Raw genomic sequence first — 20,654 nt, 5'->3', positions numbered from 1 at the left:
CGAATTTCCCAAATCGTTTTTACGGCATAAAATAAAAACTATTTGATGAAATTACGTGATTTTTTTATGAGAACTTCATTCCATAACGAGTACGTAGAATATATATATATTTTTTTATTTTTCGTTTTTTAACATAGTGTAAACTGCACAAGCACCCTTTTTTAATACGTGAAGACAGTTTAGAGCTTCATCCTAGATCTAAAAATAATTTGGTTTTTAGTGGGTTTACAAATATCGTCCAAAAGTAGAATTTCAATGAGGGGGGACTTTTAAATGTAAATATAATTTCTTTTTCAATCTGAAAAATTTCTAAATGTTTTCTCTTTATCTATTTTATCCAGACTTTGATAAATTCATTGTGAGATATTCATGTATATTTTTAACTTTTCCGAAACCCGAGAAAAATGCGACGGTGTCAGACAATGTGGCTCGAGGAAAATAAAATAAAACTCTATTCGTTTGAAATCTTTTCATATTAAACTCCTTAAGAAATTTGGCAAGTGGGTGTGAAAAAGTATTGTTGTCGAAACCAACGGCATCGAAGGTGTTAATTACCCCATAATACTTTCAACTCAACTTTTGAGTGAGATTGGCGGGCTTCAGCGAGGCCTCCGTGATATATATATATATATATATATATATATATATATATATATATATATATATATATATATATATATATATCTCACGGAGGCCTCGGCTTCAGACGGCATTGGCGCCGTCGTAGCAATCCTTAAGTATAAACATAAACAATACCGGCAGAATCAAAGAAAATCACACTGGAAGCATGTTTCAAATTAAATCAAAGGCCAAGCCTTTTCACAATTTTGCCCATTCCTTGTTGGTCCCCCCGATTTATCGGAGAGGGACTGTAGTTTTCAGTGGCGTTCGTCCGTTCGTCCGTTCGTTCGTCCGTTCGTCCGGTATTCCCGGATAACCGTCCATTACGTTTTTTCTGAAATTTTGCCACAAGTTGTACTCCAATACGTAGATGTGCACAACATCGAGTTTTTTTTTAAGAAAACTCTCGTTGCTCCCCCAGGGGCTGAAAAGGGGTCAAAAATGCCCAAAATGGCAAAAATGACACTTTTGGCCCCATAACTTTTTTCCCGTCCATTATATTTTACTGAAACTTGTCCAAAATGTGAAGGCAATTGTTGCAAATGTAAATTCAGTATCGCTGACCCTGGCAAAACTCTGGTTTGCGCCCCCCGGGAACTTTTAGGGCTAAAAACCACCCCTTTTTTAGGCTCTTTTTTTTTCATATTTGTCTAAACACTCATGATTATAAAATATATATATATATATATATAAAACGATTAGGAATTTAAAATAGACGGTCAGTTTCACAAATAAATATAACGTAACATGAGCTGTAGTGTGTTACCAATTTTAAATTATGTGCGCTTATTGGGGATAGGGTGTCTACTTTTTAAGCGATTACACATGGTTTTACAACGTTGCAAACCGAACTTAATTTAGTGGGAAACACTTTAGTTAATATCCATAAAGAATTAGGATGGCCAGAAATGATGATCATTTTACGTTAAATTTATATTCGAAACTGATCTTACACTCTAAATTCTAAATGATCGCTTTTCTTTCCGCCAATTAAAAAAATGTTCTAACACGTAATCTATAAAAGTAATATTTCATTTTGGAATAGGGATTTAGCTGCGAGAGAAAGCACAGAAAGCTCACGCAATCTCACGTTAAAAATGTTTTTTATAATAGTAATATTATTATTTAGAAATTCGTTCGTAACAATGAGATGTGGCTTTGCTAAGTGGCGTTGTTAAATATATTGTTCTTACATCGTTTTCTTATTTTGCCTACCAATCTTCGAATATTTTCCACTATTCATGTAAGTAGCATGTTATACAGTAGATACGAACTGGTACAATATAGCTTTGTTTTAAAATCAAAATAAATGTTTTCTTGTGTTACAATTTTTAATCAATTACAAGGCAAACATTTGAGATAAAATATACGCGGACATTAACCAGGGGTTTATGTAATAATTTGAAAATTTACGAAAAAACAAACAAAAAAATCTCTAATTAAATATGTATAAATTTTACAAGAATCGGAATCGGAATCGGGAATCGGATCGGAATCGGAAATTTTGAACGGAATCGGAATCGGGAAAAATTTTGGCATCGTCCCATCACTAATATATATATATATATATATATATATATATATATATATATATATATATATATATATATATGAAGAGAGTGCTTCGTGGTTTGTTGGAAAGAAATAATTTTGGTGCAATGAAATGTATAACTTGTTCCATTTAAAAAACGAAAAATTCGTTGGAACAAAGTGTTCGATCTCAAATTAAAGAGCTAAAATACAGATTATGCTACGCATTTCAGAGACTATCGTGGTTTCATTGGCGTTTTACTATTTAAAAGGTCGTTAAAAGTCTATCCAAATCATCAGCGACTCACGAAATGAAAACAAATCAATTTTAAATGCTAAAATGTCAATGCACGTCCATGTAGCCATGGTGCATCTCTAAAATATGTAACACGTAGTTTTAAAATAAATAATCTCACTGTGTCTGTCTGTCTGTCTGTCTGTTTGTCTCTCTCTCTCTCTCTCTCACTATATATATATATATATATATATATATATATATATATATATATCTGTGGAAATATGTTTTTCCAATTATATTTATACTAATCCTTAATTTAATAAACATATGACAAATATATGACAAAATTCTCTAATACGAACTTCATGATGTTGACCATCTTACAATTTATTTCTTTTAAGCATGTTGAGATTCACAACTATTAACAGCATCTGTTTGGTTGCGCAGAATTATTCATTTAATTATAACGCCAATCAATGACTCTATTCTGCCCTTAACTCCTCAGAATTTGAATAGAAGTTTCAATTATCTGTTTATATATTTTTCTTCGTTTACGCCATTCTTAATGGATTGATAGTTGCTATTTCTTCTGAGGAGTGAAGGGGTCAAAGTTCAACGATTTGACTTTTGAGAACTCTACCAAACTCGTCCGACAATTTTGGGCCTAAATACGTGAAATTTTAGACATAAGTTCCTTGGACATGGATCTAACTTAATAACTTTATTTGGGCCTTAAACAATAAAGTTTAAGGGGTCATAATAGGAGCCAAAATTAAAAAAATTGACCGTTTTTTTTTTTTTTTTTGCTCAACATACACCTCAAAACACCCGAGCAACGCCGGGCACCCATACTAGTATATATATATATATATATATATATATATATATATATATATATATATATATTGATATGCTTTAATAAATTTAATTGATAAGTTATTTCTCATTTTATATTATACCGCTTTGCCGACACACTATCGCTTCGCAAAGTTTGAATCTTCTGGATATAAAACACGCTAAATATTAATTTTAAATAATAAAACTTCATTCATAATTTTGGCGTAAACATGAAACATTCTTTTTTATTTGTTCATATAAATAAACGTTAAAATTTTGTTAATTTCGATACAATTTTTTTTTTGTCTTTTGAGTGAGACCGCAAAGAAAGGAAAAGAAAGAAAACATCAATTAGCCTATTCGCTTGCAATCCAGAAATAGCTCGCAACTTGTTAAAAATAAAATCCATACCTCTAAAGAAATGGATTATTTGAACACAAATGTTAATATTTATTCAATAAATAGGAAAACAAATATTGCGAAACGTATCTGTTTATTACGAGGGATGTTCCAAACGTAACGATTCCTATTTTCATTCCGCCCGAATGGATCAAAGAGGATTGCAAATCGCATTGTTATGATGACTGAGCTTATGCATTCATGACCTGAAATTTTCATCTCTCTGTTGCACATATCAACGGTGTGAGAGTCTAAGAAAGCAACCTCTGCCATGGAAATACGCCAAAAGCAGCAACGTCACATTGAATTTCGACGTGCAGAAAAGAACTGAACCGATCATCATTCACCGGCGGTTGTTGAACGTTTATCAAACCGATTCAGTTGATGTCTGCACAGTTAAGAGATGGGTTCGTTGATTTCAAAGTAGCCACAGACAAGTGAGTGACAAAGTGCGCTCCGGACTTTTACGACGGAGGCATCAAACGCGTGCATTGAGAATTGACTATTCAAAAATAATAATAACAACAACAACAGTTAATTAATAAAATTTCCTTTTGTGAAAACAATATGCAAATTGATATCACATATACATACGTAGTATATAAAAGCGTCGTGCGTTTGTTGTGTAAAGTTGTATACAATTGAAACCCTTTATTTAATCCACAGGGAATAGCATGCTCTAGGTCAGTAATTCGCAATAGTATCCTTAGCAACCTTTAACTTCTAGAAGAGTGCCACTTATAAATTAACTAGCGAGGGGGGTGGATCGGCTTTGCCCGGTTGTAAAATACGCTTAAATATGATATTTTAAGTTGTCCAGATTCCGTATATATTATAATAGTGTCGTGATTTCAAAAGTAAAAAAAGAAAAAAATATTTGGGTGCTATCAGCAAGAATCGAAACCGAAAGCAAAGCTGGAGAATTCAAAGCTGGTGACGTTACCACTGCGCCAAAGTGACATGGATATGAGCTGATTAATATTTAAAAATTAAAAATAATTAAGATGAATATGAAAAATGTTTAACGAATTTTTTTCAATTTTGACATATTTTTAACCCATTAAAACTATTTTAACCAGCTGAAGACCCATAAAAGAACGGTCCATTAAAAAAAAAAATCCAATTATTTGAGGCCCCTAGCGCCGCTCTGCGACTTTTAGTTTCGGAATAGATGTAGTTAGAAAAGATGGAGGCAAACAGACGGACAGACATATAGGCATTTATATATTAGATTTTAACTAATGTTCTATCCGTTACGTAACTCAGAATACCATTATGAATTCTTTTTAAGACTTCTATCCCGTCATTGTCGACGGAACGAGAGCATACTACCCCCGTGGATTTAAAAAAGGGTTTTGTTCGAAATTCCGTGCAGATTCCCGAGTTCGATCGAATGCTTCTCGAGATCGACAAGATACACCTGGAGAAGGTCGGAGGCTATATCGGACGAAACGTTGTGAAAATAACACTCGAAATGGCTCCAACATTCGATGCCCCCGTTCAGACTCAAAAGACAAAGGATACCCCTTGTAGGGGGGGCAACTGCGCAGGAAATTGTGAGGTAAGGGTTGCGCAGTCCCTAACCACGCCTCTCCTGAATCGGCTCTGTTTAAGTCCAGTGGCAAGGAAAAGTCCAGACCGACTAGAATCAATGCCGAGATAAGCAGAGAGCACATACAGCACCTAGAAGTCCCAAATGGTCACCCATTTAGTACTGACCAGGTTCAACGTTGCTTAACTTCGATGAAGACAAACAAACAAATTATCAATCCTCATCTAAAAAAATTATATAATAATAATAATAATAATAATAATAATAATAATTTATGACTAAGTTTTCAAGAGATGCGTGAAAGGTGATAACCTAAGCACGAACATGAAATGCCTTATTATGTAATATATACGAAGGGTAATGTCTCCTATTTTGATTCCGCCTGAATGGATCAGGGGAGATTTCAAATTGCATTGTTACGATAACTGGACTTATGCATCATGACCTGAAATTGTCATCTCTCTGTTACAGATATTGACGGTGTGAGACTCTAAGAACGCTTCCCCTGTCATCGACGTACACCGGAAGTCTAGATGCGCCATTGAATTCCTGACAAAAGCGCATTTAAAAAGATTATGACTGTGTAAAAAGAATGAACCAGACAATCGAAAGGATTATATGTGGAAGCTGAATTATCTTCTATTAAAAACTATTAAAAGAATTATAAATGCAAATTGAATTAATTTCTATAAAAAAAATTAAACAAATCAATGATTATAAATCAAAATTGAATGCTTTTATAAAAAAAAAATAAACATGTTTATGAAAGTGGTTATGAATGAAAACTAATTTTTTTTTATATAAAAGATTGAACAAGTCCATTCATGTAATTATAAATGCACATTTAATCCTCTTTTCTAAAAAAAAAATGAGCAAGTCAATTAAAAGGATTATAAATGAAAATTGATTTCTTTTTATAAAATACTAAATAAGTCAATTAAAAAGATAATAATCGTAAAATGTAACTTGATCGGTGAGTCTAAAGATTATAAAATATATACAAAGGTTAGAGACAATGGCGTATTATATTTTTCCGACATTTTTACATATTTTCAAATGCGCATGCGTGGTTTATAAAAAAAAACTAAAACTCAAAGAACATCTTTCGTGTTTAAATTAATATTTATCATTTGATCTTATTGTCATTATTTCTGCTAACAACTAACCTGTATTTTTGCTTGCTATGATGTCAATTTCACACAACTGTTTGATATCAAAGATTCTGATGGATGGAAAAAAATTAACACATCGGGAATTGTTCGTCTGTAGAACACAACACTGTGGTGCCGCTTCTCAATTGACTATAACATGGCCATTTTCAAATCTAATGTAAATAAGTCATTGTTGAACCGTTTTCTATATATCTGTATGTAGACGCCCTGCCTTTCTTGAATCTCCTATGCCACTCAAAAACTGATTCTCGATTCATGCAAGATCGTCTGAAGCATTCCGTACATTTTTGTGGTATTTTTTTCTAAGTTTAAAACAGAATTTTATTGCATATAATTCTTCTCAAGTGTCCTTACGTCCAGAATGCACTTTCGAAGTCCACCAGCTGTGATAATTAGGCTTTAGTAGGGTGTATTCTGTAACTGTTCATTAGAACCTGGTATCGAATACTATATGGTTTTAAATACTAAGTCATAATTTACTTGTAAAGTAAAAAACATTATTGATGCCAGGTTATCCTGACAAACTATACGGCATAATCACATTGACACACCAGGTCCCGTCAGATCACATAAGTTAAGCAACATTGAGCTTGGTTATTACTTTAATGGGTGACCACTTTGGGAATTCCAGGCGCTGTATGTAGGAGGACGTCGACACCTCCTTGCAAGAGTTGCAAAAACCCAACGTTGTCATCTCCCCTAATGGGGATATATATGCGACTGGGGACCGATTGTGAATTTAATACTCCTATGAAACTTCCTCCTTTGGAGGAAGTCAGTAAAACTTGAATAGGGTTAGTGCCGACCGATGCACATCCTGACAAACTCCTGCACAAAGCTATCTTAGCCACTCGAGGATAAGGTCGAGTAGGCATTCAAGCTCTAACAGATTGGATATGAGAAAATAAACTCACTGATTCCAACTCGTTGTTACATAGTTGCTTTAAACTTGGATGGGACAGATGTTGGGCTTAGCTGACAGTGCGGGACCTATTAGATTCGATACTCCTCTTTGGATCTTATTCAGGAGGGAAAAAACTAGCGTTAGATGCACCAAACCAGATGTGTCAGCAATTCTCCATGCATGGACGAATGGTGGCCTTGTAGAGGTACAGGATACTCTCGGATGTGAGTAATCTTCTAGCACGGTAGAGGGAGCCCACCTTTGCAGCAGCTTTGGCAATGTTCTCAATGTAATTGCTCCAGTTCATATTTCCTGTGAATGTTAAATCGAGCAGTTTAAAGGAAGAACTCTCAGATAGAGTGTTATTATTCAGGACTATCGGTGGTTGGAAAGGTTTCTTGTAATTATTAAAGGAAAGTAGTTTATTCTTAGTAACATTAAGTTTTACCGCCCATTTACGGCTCCACTCCACTATGGTTAGGGGGTCGTTTTCTACGAGTTCTGCCATTGCTTTACATATGTGTACATCAGCTTTTTTCCCCCCACGTATCTATTATAGACCGTTGTATCAAAGGCAAATATACCAATATCGAACACAATTTTATCAGAAAGATCGTTAATGAATATAAGGAATAATAGTGGCCCAATGGTCGACCCCTGAGGCACTCCCGCGTTAATATTATACTGTTTGGGTGATCGCCCATCAAAGACAACCTGGATGGTTTTCTTGTCTAAGAAGGATCTCATTATATTTAGTATTTGTCCAGCTATACCGTATTATTTGATTTTCATCTTTTTACATAATTAAGTTGATTAAGAAATAAATAGAAAAGAGGCTTGCCTTTATTCTGTTGTTCTTGGCCTTTGGGCCGGGATCAAAGTGTAGTATCTTTTCCGGCAGATACTGCAGGCTATGACTAGCTATGACTAGCAAAGACCAGATGTGGGGGCAACCCCACATGCCTGACCTTTAACCAGCTCCCATTTCCCACCTCTTGGGAGCTGGTCCCCTTTTTCCCTTCCCCCTCCCTTCACTCCTCACATTAAAAATTGGCCTTGTGCCTAATTTTCTCGGTGGGGGAGCAAATAAATACCATCTGTTCCGGCAGATACTGCAAGCAAAGACCATATGTGGTGACGACCCCACATATAAGACCTTGGTCAATGTAGGGGCAACCCTTCATACCAATTGTCACTATCCAGCTCCCCTACTCCATGGGGAGTTGGTCCCCATTTTCCCTTCATTCCTCACATTAAAAATCGGCCTTGTGCCTAATTTGCTCAGTGGGGGGGGGGGCAAATAAATACCTCAAAGTGTAGTATCTGTTCCGGCAATTGTTACAATCCAGCTCGCCTCCTCATTTCCCCTTCACTCCTCACATTAAAAATCGGCCTTGTGCGTAATTTGCTCGGCGTGGGAGCAAATAAATACCCTGTTGTTCTTGGCCTTCGGGCCAGCATCAAAGTGTAGTATCTGTTCCGGCAGATACTGCAAGCAAAGACCATATGTGGGGATAACCCCACATATCAGACCTTGGTCAATGTAGAGGCAACCCTTCATACCAATTGTCACTATCCAGCTCCCCTACTCCCCGGGGAGTTGGTCCCCATTTCTCCTTCACTCCTCACATTCAAAATCGGCCTTGTGCCTAATTTGCTCGGTGGAGGAGCAGATAGACACCCTGTTGTTCTTGGCTTTCGGGCCGGGATCAAAGTGTAGTATCTATCTAGTAGGGGAAACCCTCTATACTAGGACAATTCTTATTTTTGATCACAATCAGAGTGGCCCCTTTTTTACCCTACTTTTAGGGGAGCTGGTTTCCCCCCACATTAAAAACGGCCTTGTGCCTAATTTACTTTGGTGGGGAAGCAAATAAATACCATAATAAAGTTGGTTTACACTTTGCTGTGACCACGTGTAGACGTTTCACATTCTTTCTCCTTTCCACTTTTCTTTTATCATTCCCTCGAGACATAATTTAGTTTCAGACTCTTGTGATATGGTCAAAGACTTTCAGTATCTTTTGTTCTTGATTACTGGAATTACTGATTAGTCTTGTTCATTATTTCATATTAACTGTGTGTGTGTGTATGTGTGTGTGTGTGTGTGTGTGTGTGTGTGTGGAACGAACTGTAGTTATTGTTTTCGAACAACATCCATTCATTTCGTATGAGTCGATGATTATTGTTGGCATCTGTGTCATCGATATCTTTCCAGTTAGAATTCTTTCTAGAAGGCATTTTTTACTTACGTGGGGTATCAGGTGAAGGTTGCTAACATTTGTAGGTGAACTTTCTGTGGAACTTGGAATACTCATGATGTAAGTTCGTGTAACTGATCACTTAACCGACCCCCACCCCGGAATGACTAATGTAAGAGTTGTGATGAATGGTGAAGTTGTAATGTGATTTATGAATCTGCTATATGTCTGCTATAATTATGAAATATTGACATTTTCGTCCGGGTAATTTAATGTATTCTATTTTCATCAAGATAAGATATTAGTATCACCATCTAGACAATTTTAATTTATCGTATTTCCATCAACATCAAGTACTGATATCGTCCCCTGGGAAAGTTGATTTAGCGTATTTTAATCAAGACCAAATATAGTCATCTGGAAACGTTGATTTTACGTACTTTAATCCAGATCAAATATTGATATCGTTAATCTGGAAACGTTGACTTATTCAATTTCCATCCAGATCAAATATTGATCTTCATCATCTGGAAACGTTGATTTAATGTACTTTAATCCAGATCAAATATTGATCTTCATCATCTGGAAACGTTGATTTAACGTACTTTAATCCAGATCAAATATTGATATTGTCATCTGAAAAAAAAAGGTTTTAACGTATTTTAAAACAGATCTAATACTGATTTCATCATCTGGACCATTTGACTAAATATCTATACATCAAGATCAAATATTAATATTGTCATCTGGACAAATTTTACTCATCGTATTTTTATCTAGATTAAATTTTTATATTGTCATCTTGTTAATCTGACAGCACCATTCTAACAAGATTAAATATTGACATTTTCGTGTGGATAATTTAACTTATCTCATTTTCATCAAGACCAAACATTGATATCGTCATCTGGACCGTATTTCTATAATGACTCAATTCAGCTGTTGATCATCGAAAATTGTAATTTTTTTTCATTCAGACAATCATCCGTTGTATCCTTTGAAAATTCAAACATCAAATCTTCATATCAAACAGTTAAAGCTAACCAAGTATTTTTTATGTTTAAACATTTTTTGTTTGCCTTAAAATGTATTGATATCTCGTATAAAAAAATGTATTAATTCATTGTATGGAAATGTATTGATTTATTGTATAGAAATGTATTGATTTATTGTATAAAAATGTGTTAATTTATAGTATAAAAATGTATTGATTTATTGTATAGAAATGTATTGATTTATTGTATAAAAATGCATTGATTTATTATATAAAAAACGAGGCCTTTCTAGAATTATCTTTTTGTGTTACTTTTTTGGTTAAAACATGAAATCTGCCATATTTCAAAGAAAAAGGTCACTCACACGATGAAATATGTTTGATAGAATTAAATAATGATACTCATGCAGAACAAAGACTGTGTTTTCGTCGGAATTTTTCGGACAGTTTACGTAAGATGCCGTAAGATGCCGAAAGATGCTGCAATCAAATTGTAGCAGCGAACGTTATTTAAGAAAACATTTATTTTCTATCATTACTTTTTTTAATAAAATAAACTATGTATCTGGATTTCAAGAACAAATAAGAAAGAGAAAAAGTCTCACCAAAATTTTTACAATACGCTGTTTATCATTAAAAAATAAATCTTTATTCGTGAAACTTACCTTACAGTGATTGTTTTTCTTCTTGATTTGGATTTTAATTTTCTTATAGTTTCATAAAAATTGTTCAATAATTATTTATTGTATTTTCTTCGTCGTAATAAAAAGAATATTGTTTTCATTTTTCGATTAATTTTTAATTCAATTATCTTCGTAATTTTAGAAATAATATATTTTTCATTTAAAAAATTTACAAGCGTTTGCGCGAATAAGAAAAATCATGAAACTTTCGTTCGGCATCTTTCGGCGTTTTACGTAAACTGGCCAAACATTTTCGACGATATCATTGCCATTATTGTGCATAAATATCAATATAATTTTCACTTGTAATATTCAATCAATTTAAAATTCAGTTAATAATACAGTATTTCATAATTAAAGCAGATCGTCAAACTCTCTGCCATTTTTTTTTCGTGATTTCACTATTCATGACTTCCTCCTATCCCTAGCCGCTATCAAATGTGAGATTGAATATGAAAAGTGGTCGTATAGATCGAAACCTCGGCTTGTAAACACAAAATATACATATATATACAGTGGGTGCAATAAGTATCCGATACAAATCAAAAAGTTCGTTTATTTTTATTACACGAAAACAAAAACAATAACAAAATGCTATTCTAATGTATTTTTGTATGATTTTTGATACGAGATTTGCATGTGTTATACAAGAATACATTAGATTAGCAGTTTGTTATTTTTTTTTTGTTTTCGTGCAATAAAAATAAATTAACCTTTTGCTTGGTATTGAATATTTAATGCACCCGCTGTGCATCAGCTTGGCTAATATTAGGTTGGTGCAAAAAATAATGTAGTTTTCCTCTATATATTTAACGTAAAAAACGACATTATTTTGGCACGAAGCTAATATCTTTTTTCGTATCGAAGATTATTTCAACTCATATACAACATCTTCTGGTGCCTTTATTACATTATACTAAGCAACATACTTTATTTTTAAAGTGGAAACTCGATGATTGTTAGCATGTAATAACGGTTTATATAGTGACCTTAAATTTATTTGGAAACAAAATCATACCGGTTAGGAAGATCGTTTCGATGGCGATAAATTTAAATACTTTCTCTCAACAAATAAAAATATTACTTATTTTTCTCAAGTTATAAACTTACGTTTAATTTTTTTTTCTTTCTTACTTTAAACTATTCTAGCTTCCGTCATGTTTTATAAACTGTTAAGCCCCTGGTCTTCGTAATTCTATTTTTTTTTATAAAAGTGACCTTAAACTGATGTGGCAGATTTCATGTATTAATCAACGTTTGTCTTCTATTATCTTAGTTAGGTGTTGCCCGGCCTTTTAGTTTAAACATGTTACATTACAATTTTGATACGTATCGACCCTTATAATAAAGAAACAGCAGTGCAACAGTGACTTACAAAATTCAATCGCTTTTCCAAATCAAATTAACCAACTTTTGCCTCTGTCTCAAATCGTACAACTTCATCAACATTTAAAACAAAACACTTTGATTTGATTTTATTTCCCCATTTTGTCATGCACAATTAGAATTAGACAATGTTCCCCACGTGCAACTCGTATGATTACAACACACATAACACACACAAGTACAGTAACACCAAATAAAGATAGCAGTTCACAGTAGTGACAACACAGCGTTTTATTTATTTATTTATTTTAATTGTCAATATTAGACAGTGTTTACCAAAATTTGTAACTTCTGAGTAAAAAAGCCCGAATCACGGCCACCATTTTGAAAAAATGTCTTTTGTGGATACATAACGTTAATTAATTAACTAATTATTTAATTGAAAGTCATTATTAAGATGGGTATTATTTATTAATGCATTTATTGCGGACTATTATTCTCATCTTTTTATTTTAGTTGTTGTTTCAAGACGTTTCGGCCAACTATTCCTCTAGCCTTCGTATGGTGATAACCGCGACGGGATATAATACTCATGTCAATGATGGATTCCAATAAAATAATATATACCATTCGATACGAACCCGACCATGGAAGAGCAGATAATAAATAAACGTGGATTTATAGGACCAAAAAATCCAACCATGACGCAGTGGATAGAGATGTTGAATCTCTATGGTTCCAGATAACGGTTTCAATCCTACCCAAACCCGGCCAGAGGCTTAGTTGGCCAAAAACGTGATGAGACAACAACAACAACTATGGAAGGCAGTAAATGCTGAGAATGCAGTCAGGAGATTCAGAGTTCATATCCGGTCGCGGTTACCACCTGAGGACGGACAGAGGAATAGTTGGCCGAAAAATCCTGAAACAACAACTAAAAACAAAAGATGAGGATAATAATCCGCAATTAATAAATTAATAATTAACGGATTAATCAACTAACATAGTCATACAATAAAAGTTTATTTGGTTATATTCTGTTTTGAGGATTTCAAAGCAAAATGGGGTAGAAACAAAAATGTGAAAGGCACACTTAACTAGAAGACCTCGTCTATTTCTACAACTTTGCGTCATTTTCGATGACTTATTCAAAATCAAAGCCGATTTTCCCTAAGAGTAAACCTTCTGATCTCTGCTAAGCCCTTTGTCTATTATAACATTGCGGGGTATATAGTTAGAAAAGAAGAAAAAAAAAGAAACGTATCGGGCGTACCTGCATCGCTCTTTGGGAAAGAAGAAGGAAAGGATGGCCAGCACATTTGTATGCGCGAAGGGCATCTTGGGAAGGCAGAGCATGATAGGAGAAGCTATTTTTCCCCTGTCTCTTCCTTTTTTTCTAGATAGGAGGATATAAAAGCTGGGAAAAATTCTGTAGAGCAGCAGAAAGAAAAGAGTCGTGAACATCTCTTGAAAAGAATTTCGTATTGCTGACGTTCAGGTTGTGCGGTGTGACATTGGTGGTGAGAGGCCAGGTGTGGTCGATTAGAAAAGAAGAGGATAGAAACGTGCTGTTGTCGAGCGAGTGACACATTCCTTCCCGAACCCCAGAACTGAATCCTGATTATAACCCTCGTGCTTTGTTAATTTCTGCTGCGGAAATTTATATAATCGCAAATATCTTACGCATAATGTACGATGACAAAAATGAATTCCAACCCTTAGTTTTCTTATTCTTTTTCATTTGTTCTTCGTAATATTATCATTTTTCCCCAACAAAATTATTCAACAGAGCTTTTAAAGTGTCCCTGACAATCAGTTTTTCAATACTGTGATCCGTATCACGAAAATCAACAGGTAAAAACATTAGAGAACCTCTATTTATCCACTGAAAATAGCAGTTCATGCCAGGTATTTCGAAGTCTCGTTAGACGACGGTTAGTACCAACCAGTGTGATGTCAGTAGAAAAACGAGACTTAATGAAAAGGCCGTCTCTTTACGGAAGTCCCGGTCGAACCCGGAATTCAAAGTTGTTGATGAAGCATTCACATACCCGCTGACTCTTCTCAGTGAGAGTCTCGCGCTATTCTTACACTGAATATCAATTGTTACACGAGCCGAAGTTCATCGTTGTACCATTCTGGCAACCTCGGAGCATTTCTTTATCAGCATAAATATATTTCGCAAAGAATTGAGAAAGTGCACCCTCCTCATTCGGTTGATTTATCATCGATTGCCTGAGGTGTTATGAACGGAGAATGCCAAACGATTTCGTTCATGGCTTTTTTTTTTTTTGTAATTTACTCACTAAAGGCTCCGTAGTATTGTTATATTGAAAGGTAGTCGTCCGTTTTATGAATAGAGATTTGCCTTGACACCATTGTTACAACCTAGGGCTTTACTTGAAAACCAGTTTTGATCTTATCCGAATGATAGAGGTCTGGATCGGTTCTTGAGGTACTTACTTTCAGCCATTACTCCCTTTTTTTAAGGAGTAGGGAGTTGCTTTATTGCTGATAGTCTCAAAATCCCTTACTATTAATCTCTATTAAGCCCTATTAATTCCAATGTTCACGGAACAGATAATACAAAATTCGCTGCACATTATCATAGCAAAGGCTCATACGAAACGTGTTGTCCACATCTGACAAATATACCCGATGAATCATGTGCAAACAATTCCACTTAAACGGTTAGAATCGTAAAAAGATCTCTCAGTTGGAACATATAAGATAACGAATGAATGTATAAGATAACGAATGAATGTATAAGATAACGAATGAATGTCTGACATGGCCAAACCTCCAAAAAATGATAAGAAAATTAAAAACCAAAACTCTTTTAGGATTGTGTGGTAAGACTTTCTAACGACGGACGTCGGAATTTATTCCCACCTGTAAACCCTATCTATCACGAAGCGTCTTTCATCTCGCTATCATTACATAACTATTTTAGCGCGATCCTCCTCAATTCGAAGATCAATTGCCTCGTTTCGCCGGTACAACGCTCATCTGGAACCGTAGAGACTACACTGAACCACTTGAAGAAGGCCAGAGGATAAGTTGACCGAAACGTGGTGAAACAACAACAAAAACAACAACTATGAAGATGAGGATAACAGTCCGTAAAAACAATAAATACTCAGCTCGGGTTTATTGTGTTTGCTTGCAGGTGCAACATATACCGAAAGTCAACCGGTGTAGACCCGAAGTTGTCTCTTTCGTTTCGCTTATTTTTTGGGATCCTTGAAACCTAATTGATCCCATTATAGACTTATAACCCCAACGCTAACCGTCATTACTGGATTATTAGGGATAATTGATTTTCTGCAGACTGTTCAGTTTCAAAATTTCGAAAGAATCTTGTATGAAGGAAAGTTTGGATAAAATCCGACAAACATTAAAATAAGTTGAAAAAGCAGATGTGCCGCAAGTACAACCCAATCAGCTTTTATACCTCGGTATTACATTTCGTCTTTTTTATCGAAAGACTTCATCAGAAATGTTCCTTTATTTACTAAAATCACAATGGACGCAGCATAAAAGGAAGAACGAGAACTGAAATAAATAATAAAATCTCAGAGGTGATGAAAGGTGACACATGTCAGAATTCCAAGGTAAATGTAATGGGAATAAATATCTTGCAACCCTTGACAGGGTTCAAAATAGACTTCGTGGCCTGGTGGGAGATGTCCTTTTCTCTTCGCTGCAACCTCTATCTCACAGAAGAGATGTTGCGAGTTTGTCTCTGCTTTATCGTTATTTTCATGGAAAGTGTTCGACTGAGCTTCAATCTATGGTCCCCCCTCGCCAAACTTTCACAAGAAACACTCGACTAGCTGAAAACACTATCAATAATTCCCTCCACTTTTTATTTGTGCCTAAACCTAAACATAGATTCCATTATCAAAGCTTCTTTCTTAGAACTGCACGCCTGAGAAATTGTCTTCCGTTTTCCTGCTTTCCAGCTGTCTATAATATGGTTGCCTTCAAGCCCAAAGTAAACAAGTTTCTGATGAGCCGTTCCACTTAAGTTAACAAATTTACCGAACTTCCATTACTATCGATTACTATATTGTCCTTTTGACTACTGTACACTCTTTAACCCTTATCCTTGTGGCCTATCGGCCTTGATAAGTGGTGACGCCTATGTAAAAGAAAACCCAACTCCCCATTTAGTTTGCCCGATATACATCTGGCCCCTATCACTATTGCCCCTCGCGCTTCATTTGCAATATACTTTGTTTGTAATGAATAAAATGTATACACGTATGTAGCCAAGAATGTTTGCATAAAGGAACCTATATTATGATGTAGCTCTACCTGTCATTGAGCACTCATTGGATTAAATCGCAGGCATATGAATGTTCCTCTCCGCAATTGACCAATTAAATACGTTTTAGTACGTCTTTCTTGCGGTCTCTTGGGCTTACTGAATTCCAGGATAAGAATTGATCTAGTCTAGTGGAGTATCCAGCTTAATGCTGTTATATAGACAACATTACGTGAAGATTCACCATTCCTCGTAAAAGCAACTGTGGGTTAGCCATACCGAAAAGACTTATACTATGTTATTTTGAATATTTGGTCACCGTTTACTTGCCAGGTTGTTCTAGCAAATCCCTGTATAAAGAGACATAAGACACTCGAAGATAATGTCTAGTAGGCATTCAAGTTCTATCCATTAAATATTCAAGTTTCTCTCCACACTACGCTTACACACACACACACACACACACACACACACACATTTCAACTACGTCTAACGCCATTTTAATGATTTTCTAGATCAAACATTTTTCTCACTCATTCCCGATGAAGCTATCTATTAGCAAAGACGAAATATAAAATCGCCCACGTGGGTGGGGCTCATTCATATTGTTATCTTATCCGTTCCCATCTAATCCACACACACACACGCACACACATACGTGCATATATATATATATATATATATATATATATATATATATATATATATATATACATTTCTCAACCACGTATAACGCTATTTTTATGAATTTCTACATTAAATAATTTTCTCACTCATCCCCGATGATCTAGTCTAGTGGAGTATCCAGCTTAAGTAAAGACGAAATGTAAAATCGCTCTACGTGGGTAGATCTTATTCATAGTTTTGTTATCTGTTCCCATCCATTCCACACACACACACACACACACACATACACACACACACACATACACACAAATATGCAGACATACACACAAGCAAACACACACATATTTCTCCATCTCTATTAAAGCCCACTAACCGCATTTAACTGACCCAAACTGATTACTAAACAAAGGCCGGGTACGTGCATATATTTTAATTAAATGATTATTCGAACTGGAAACGCTCGTTGTTATTATAGTGTCGTTTCGCATGTTTTTGTCTCTGAACTCAGAAGAGCAGACGACCCAACCACCACGTGGCCACATTGTGTCGGAAGGTAGGGTGTTCCTTTTCTTTATTATTATTTCCCTTGTTCTTGTTTTGTCTTTAACCATGCCTTTCTTTCTCTCCTTTTTCTTTTTCATTGTTTGCCTTTCTTTTTTTTTTCGTTCTTTTTTTTTTTTTTTTGAATGGTCAACGTTAACTTGCAACTAAGCGCAAAAAATAAATGACATAAAAAATAGTTTTTTGTTTAACATTGTGCATCAGGTTTTGCAATCGTTTAGATCATTTCTTATTTGGTTTATTCCGATTGCTATTCTAATCTGTAGCATTGTCCTCACAGCGTCTTGGTCGATGTAACCTTCGACCGTCTTCGGATGCATCTTGTCGAAGGTTGTAATTTTTATGCTGGACTCAAGCATCTGTAAAAAATCCATATAAATTCTTCTTGAGTGTAGAGCCATTCTTGTAGTAGAAAATAATCCGAAAAGAAATGGCAAGCTTATTTATAATAATTAAAATATTTATAATAACAGTATTAATAATAATATTATTAATAATAACAACAATAATATTAATATTAATAATAGAGTTAATAATAATTCTGATTTTGTTTATCAACGTCTCCCTGAAAAGAGATGGGATTCGTTTCGAGAGAACTACCCTCAATCCCAGCTCCAGACCAAGAGCTTCAAAGATCAAGGGGTTTCCTACGGATGTTGGTGGTACTTACAATAGCAGGGGTCTGAAGGCCGCCTAAAACCTCGGGGATTCGTAGTCTTATCAATTGTCCTTCCAGACGACTTGATACTACTCCTAACGTATCAACTATGGCCGGGATTATTTGTTTTAACCCCGTGTATACGCCTTATCTCCAAGGCGAATGGAGCATAATTTTTCCACTTCTTGTTCTCCTTCTCTTCCACGTTCCTGCCCCAGGGTACTGAGAAGTCTACAATTTGCCACTTTTTTAGACATTGTTAATGACGACCATACGATTATGTTCCAATTAATAATAATAATAATAATAATAATAATAATCGTAAAGAAAACTGGGACTTTGGGGAGGCTTAGTGCTACTCAAATTCCAGTATAAACCAATGGCCACTGCCGGCGAGAAATCAATGGTAAGGAGTTGTTGCGATTATGCAAATTCATTTGCAAATGCTATCGAAGGAGGTGGAGAGGACGGGGCGTCTGGGGAGACTTGTTGTCACTCAGCCTCCAGAGAACACCACAGGTTTCCAATCGGATCGTTTGTTGACTTGTGTGGGAGCTCCATCTGATCCAATAATAACTAGCAGAACCCGCAATTTTTTCATAGACGGTAGAAAATAGAATGAATCAGTAAGAAGTGCGTAAAGAAAATCAAACTATCCAAATGCGATTATTAAGTGCAATCGTCTCAAGCGAACGGTGTCGGCATCAATCCTGTCACAGAAGCTTTTACAGGTTAAGAAAGGTAATAGGAATCAAGCCAGGCTCAGCAAAGCGTAGTTACCTTTCTCGTGTCAAAAGAGAAAGCTAAGACGATTGAGCATATCTTATATCGCGATTCTGGTATTATCTTTAGCTATAATCGCCTAATCATTGTGATCATGCCCTGGTATTAGGCGAAAAATATGAGGTATAAAGTTCCGGAGTTCGGCCTGGTGGGCCTGAAGATCATTGGAAATTACATCGATTGAAGTATCCTGTGAATTATATCAAACGTTAGAATTGTAGTTTGAATAACGCAAATTTTTTTAATAGAGATTCCCAAAGAGTCATAAAAAGAAAGCATTCTATTTACACCGATGTAATGTTACAGTCAGCTCTGCAGATAGGCAGATAAATACAGATAGCACAATATTTGTTACGAGGATTAATTTACCTTGCAACCTAACTATATAAAACGTAGATCACAACATTGTCAGCAATAAAAAGGAGGTGTAGGGTGATAACGTATGTATGAACATAGAATTGCCTTAGAAGCTAGATGACAACCTTCCTAAACCAGATGACAAATAAATTATCGGTTTGCTTAAAGAATAGATAGGCTCTGTCTGTCGCTTGACTTTCATACTCCTTCTTGCCTATTAGCGCAGAGGTGTTAACACAGGGACTCGACAGAAACACCCAGTGGTCGATCTTGTTTCCTGACCAGGGCAATGAACGCCGTTTTCCCTGCTTCCTCCACATCCTCCCCCTAAGCTGGGCATCGCGCGGGTGCTTGAGTGCCATATATACCAGTGCAATTTAATTGGGTTGACTTTTGTCTGATGGGTTGAAAGTACCGCATTGACAGTTCCTGGCTTCTGTTTCCGACTGATAGTACAGGATCCTAACTCTTCGGTAGCGCTTACAGCGGCTGCTCCATCAACATTTGTATAATATCGGGAGGATTGTAGTGACATGTCGTGCATGGAAAGGGAGTCTGTACTTATATCCGGTGGGCTTTCCCGAGGCCACAATCCTGTAGATGAAGAGTCAGCTTATAGTGTACTTGTGTTGCATTATTATTAGGGTTCTAAGGGTTGTTCTCCATCTGTCTGCAGAGACAATGGAGTTATGCGTCTCATATTAGTCCGTTGCCAAATTTTCAGCGTCTGCTATGTCTGTGCAGGCCTCTCCTGGATCGACAGGCTCTGTTTTTGTGCCCTCAGATGCAAATGGTATTTGGTTCTGAGCGCTCTGTTTCAACCATCTTCAGTCCGTGCTCTCTAGTCTTTCCCCACGAATAATCTCTCTCTCCTCTTTACTCACTTCACATCATGCTTTCACAGCACTTCTCTGATAGATTTTGTTATCAGTCACGAACTC

The 20,654-nt window shown here is 35.6% G+C and overlaps 1 protein-coding gene across 6 annotated transcripts in view; it reads left to right on the top strand.

The window, feature by feature from the left end:
• LOC145255813 (SPARC-related modular calcium-binding protein 1-like) overlaps positions 1–20,654 on the top strand; it is a 369,590-nt gene that overhangs the window by 276,787 nt on the left and 72,149 nt on the right. For 3 of the 6 annotated variants that reach the window (XM_080114516.1, XM_080114514.1, XM_080114518.1), the window contains one exon: positions 17,863–17,907. In XM_080114516.1, coding sequence (XP_079970642.1) covers positions 17,863–17,907 — 45 coding nt within the window. Of the gene's footprint in view, positions 1–17,829; positions 17,908–20,654 lie in introns of all 6 variants that reach the window. The other 3 variants (XM_080114515.1, XM_080114513.1, XM_080114517.1) reach the window with 1 other exon arrangement.

This window comes from Euprymna scolopes, chromosome 31 (genome assembly GCF_053919585.1).
Source record: "Euprymna scolopes isolate OS-2025 chromosome 31, ASM5391958v1, whole genome shotgun sequence".
Classification (NCBI taxonomy): Eukaryota; Metazoa; Mollusca; class Cephalopoda; order Sepiida; family Sepiolidae; genus Euprymna; species Euprymna scolopes.
The sequence above is the reverse complement of the archived record's forward strand: the minus strand, read 5'-3'. Positions and strand labels throughout refer to the sequence as shown.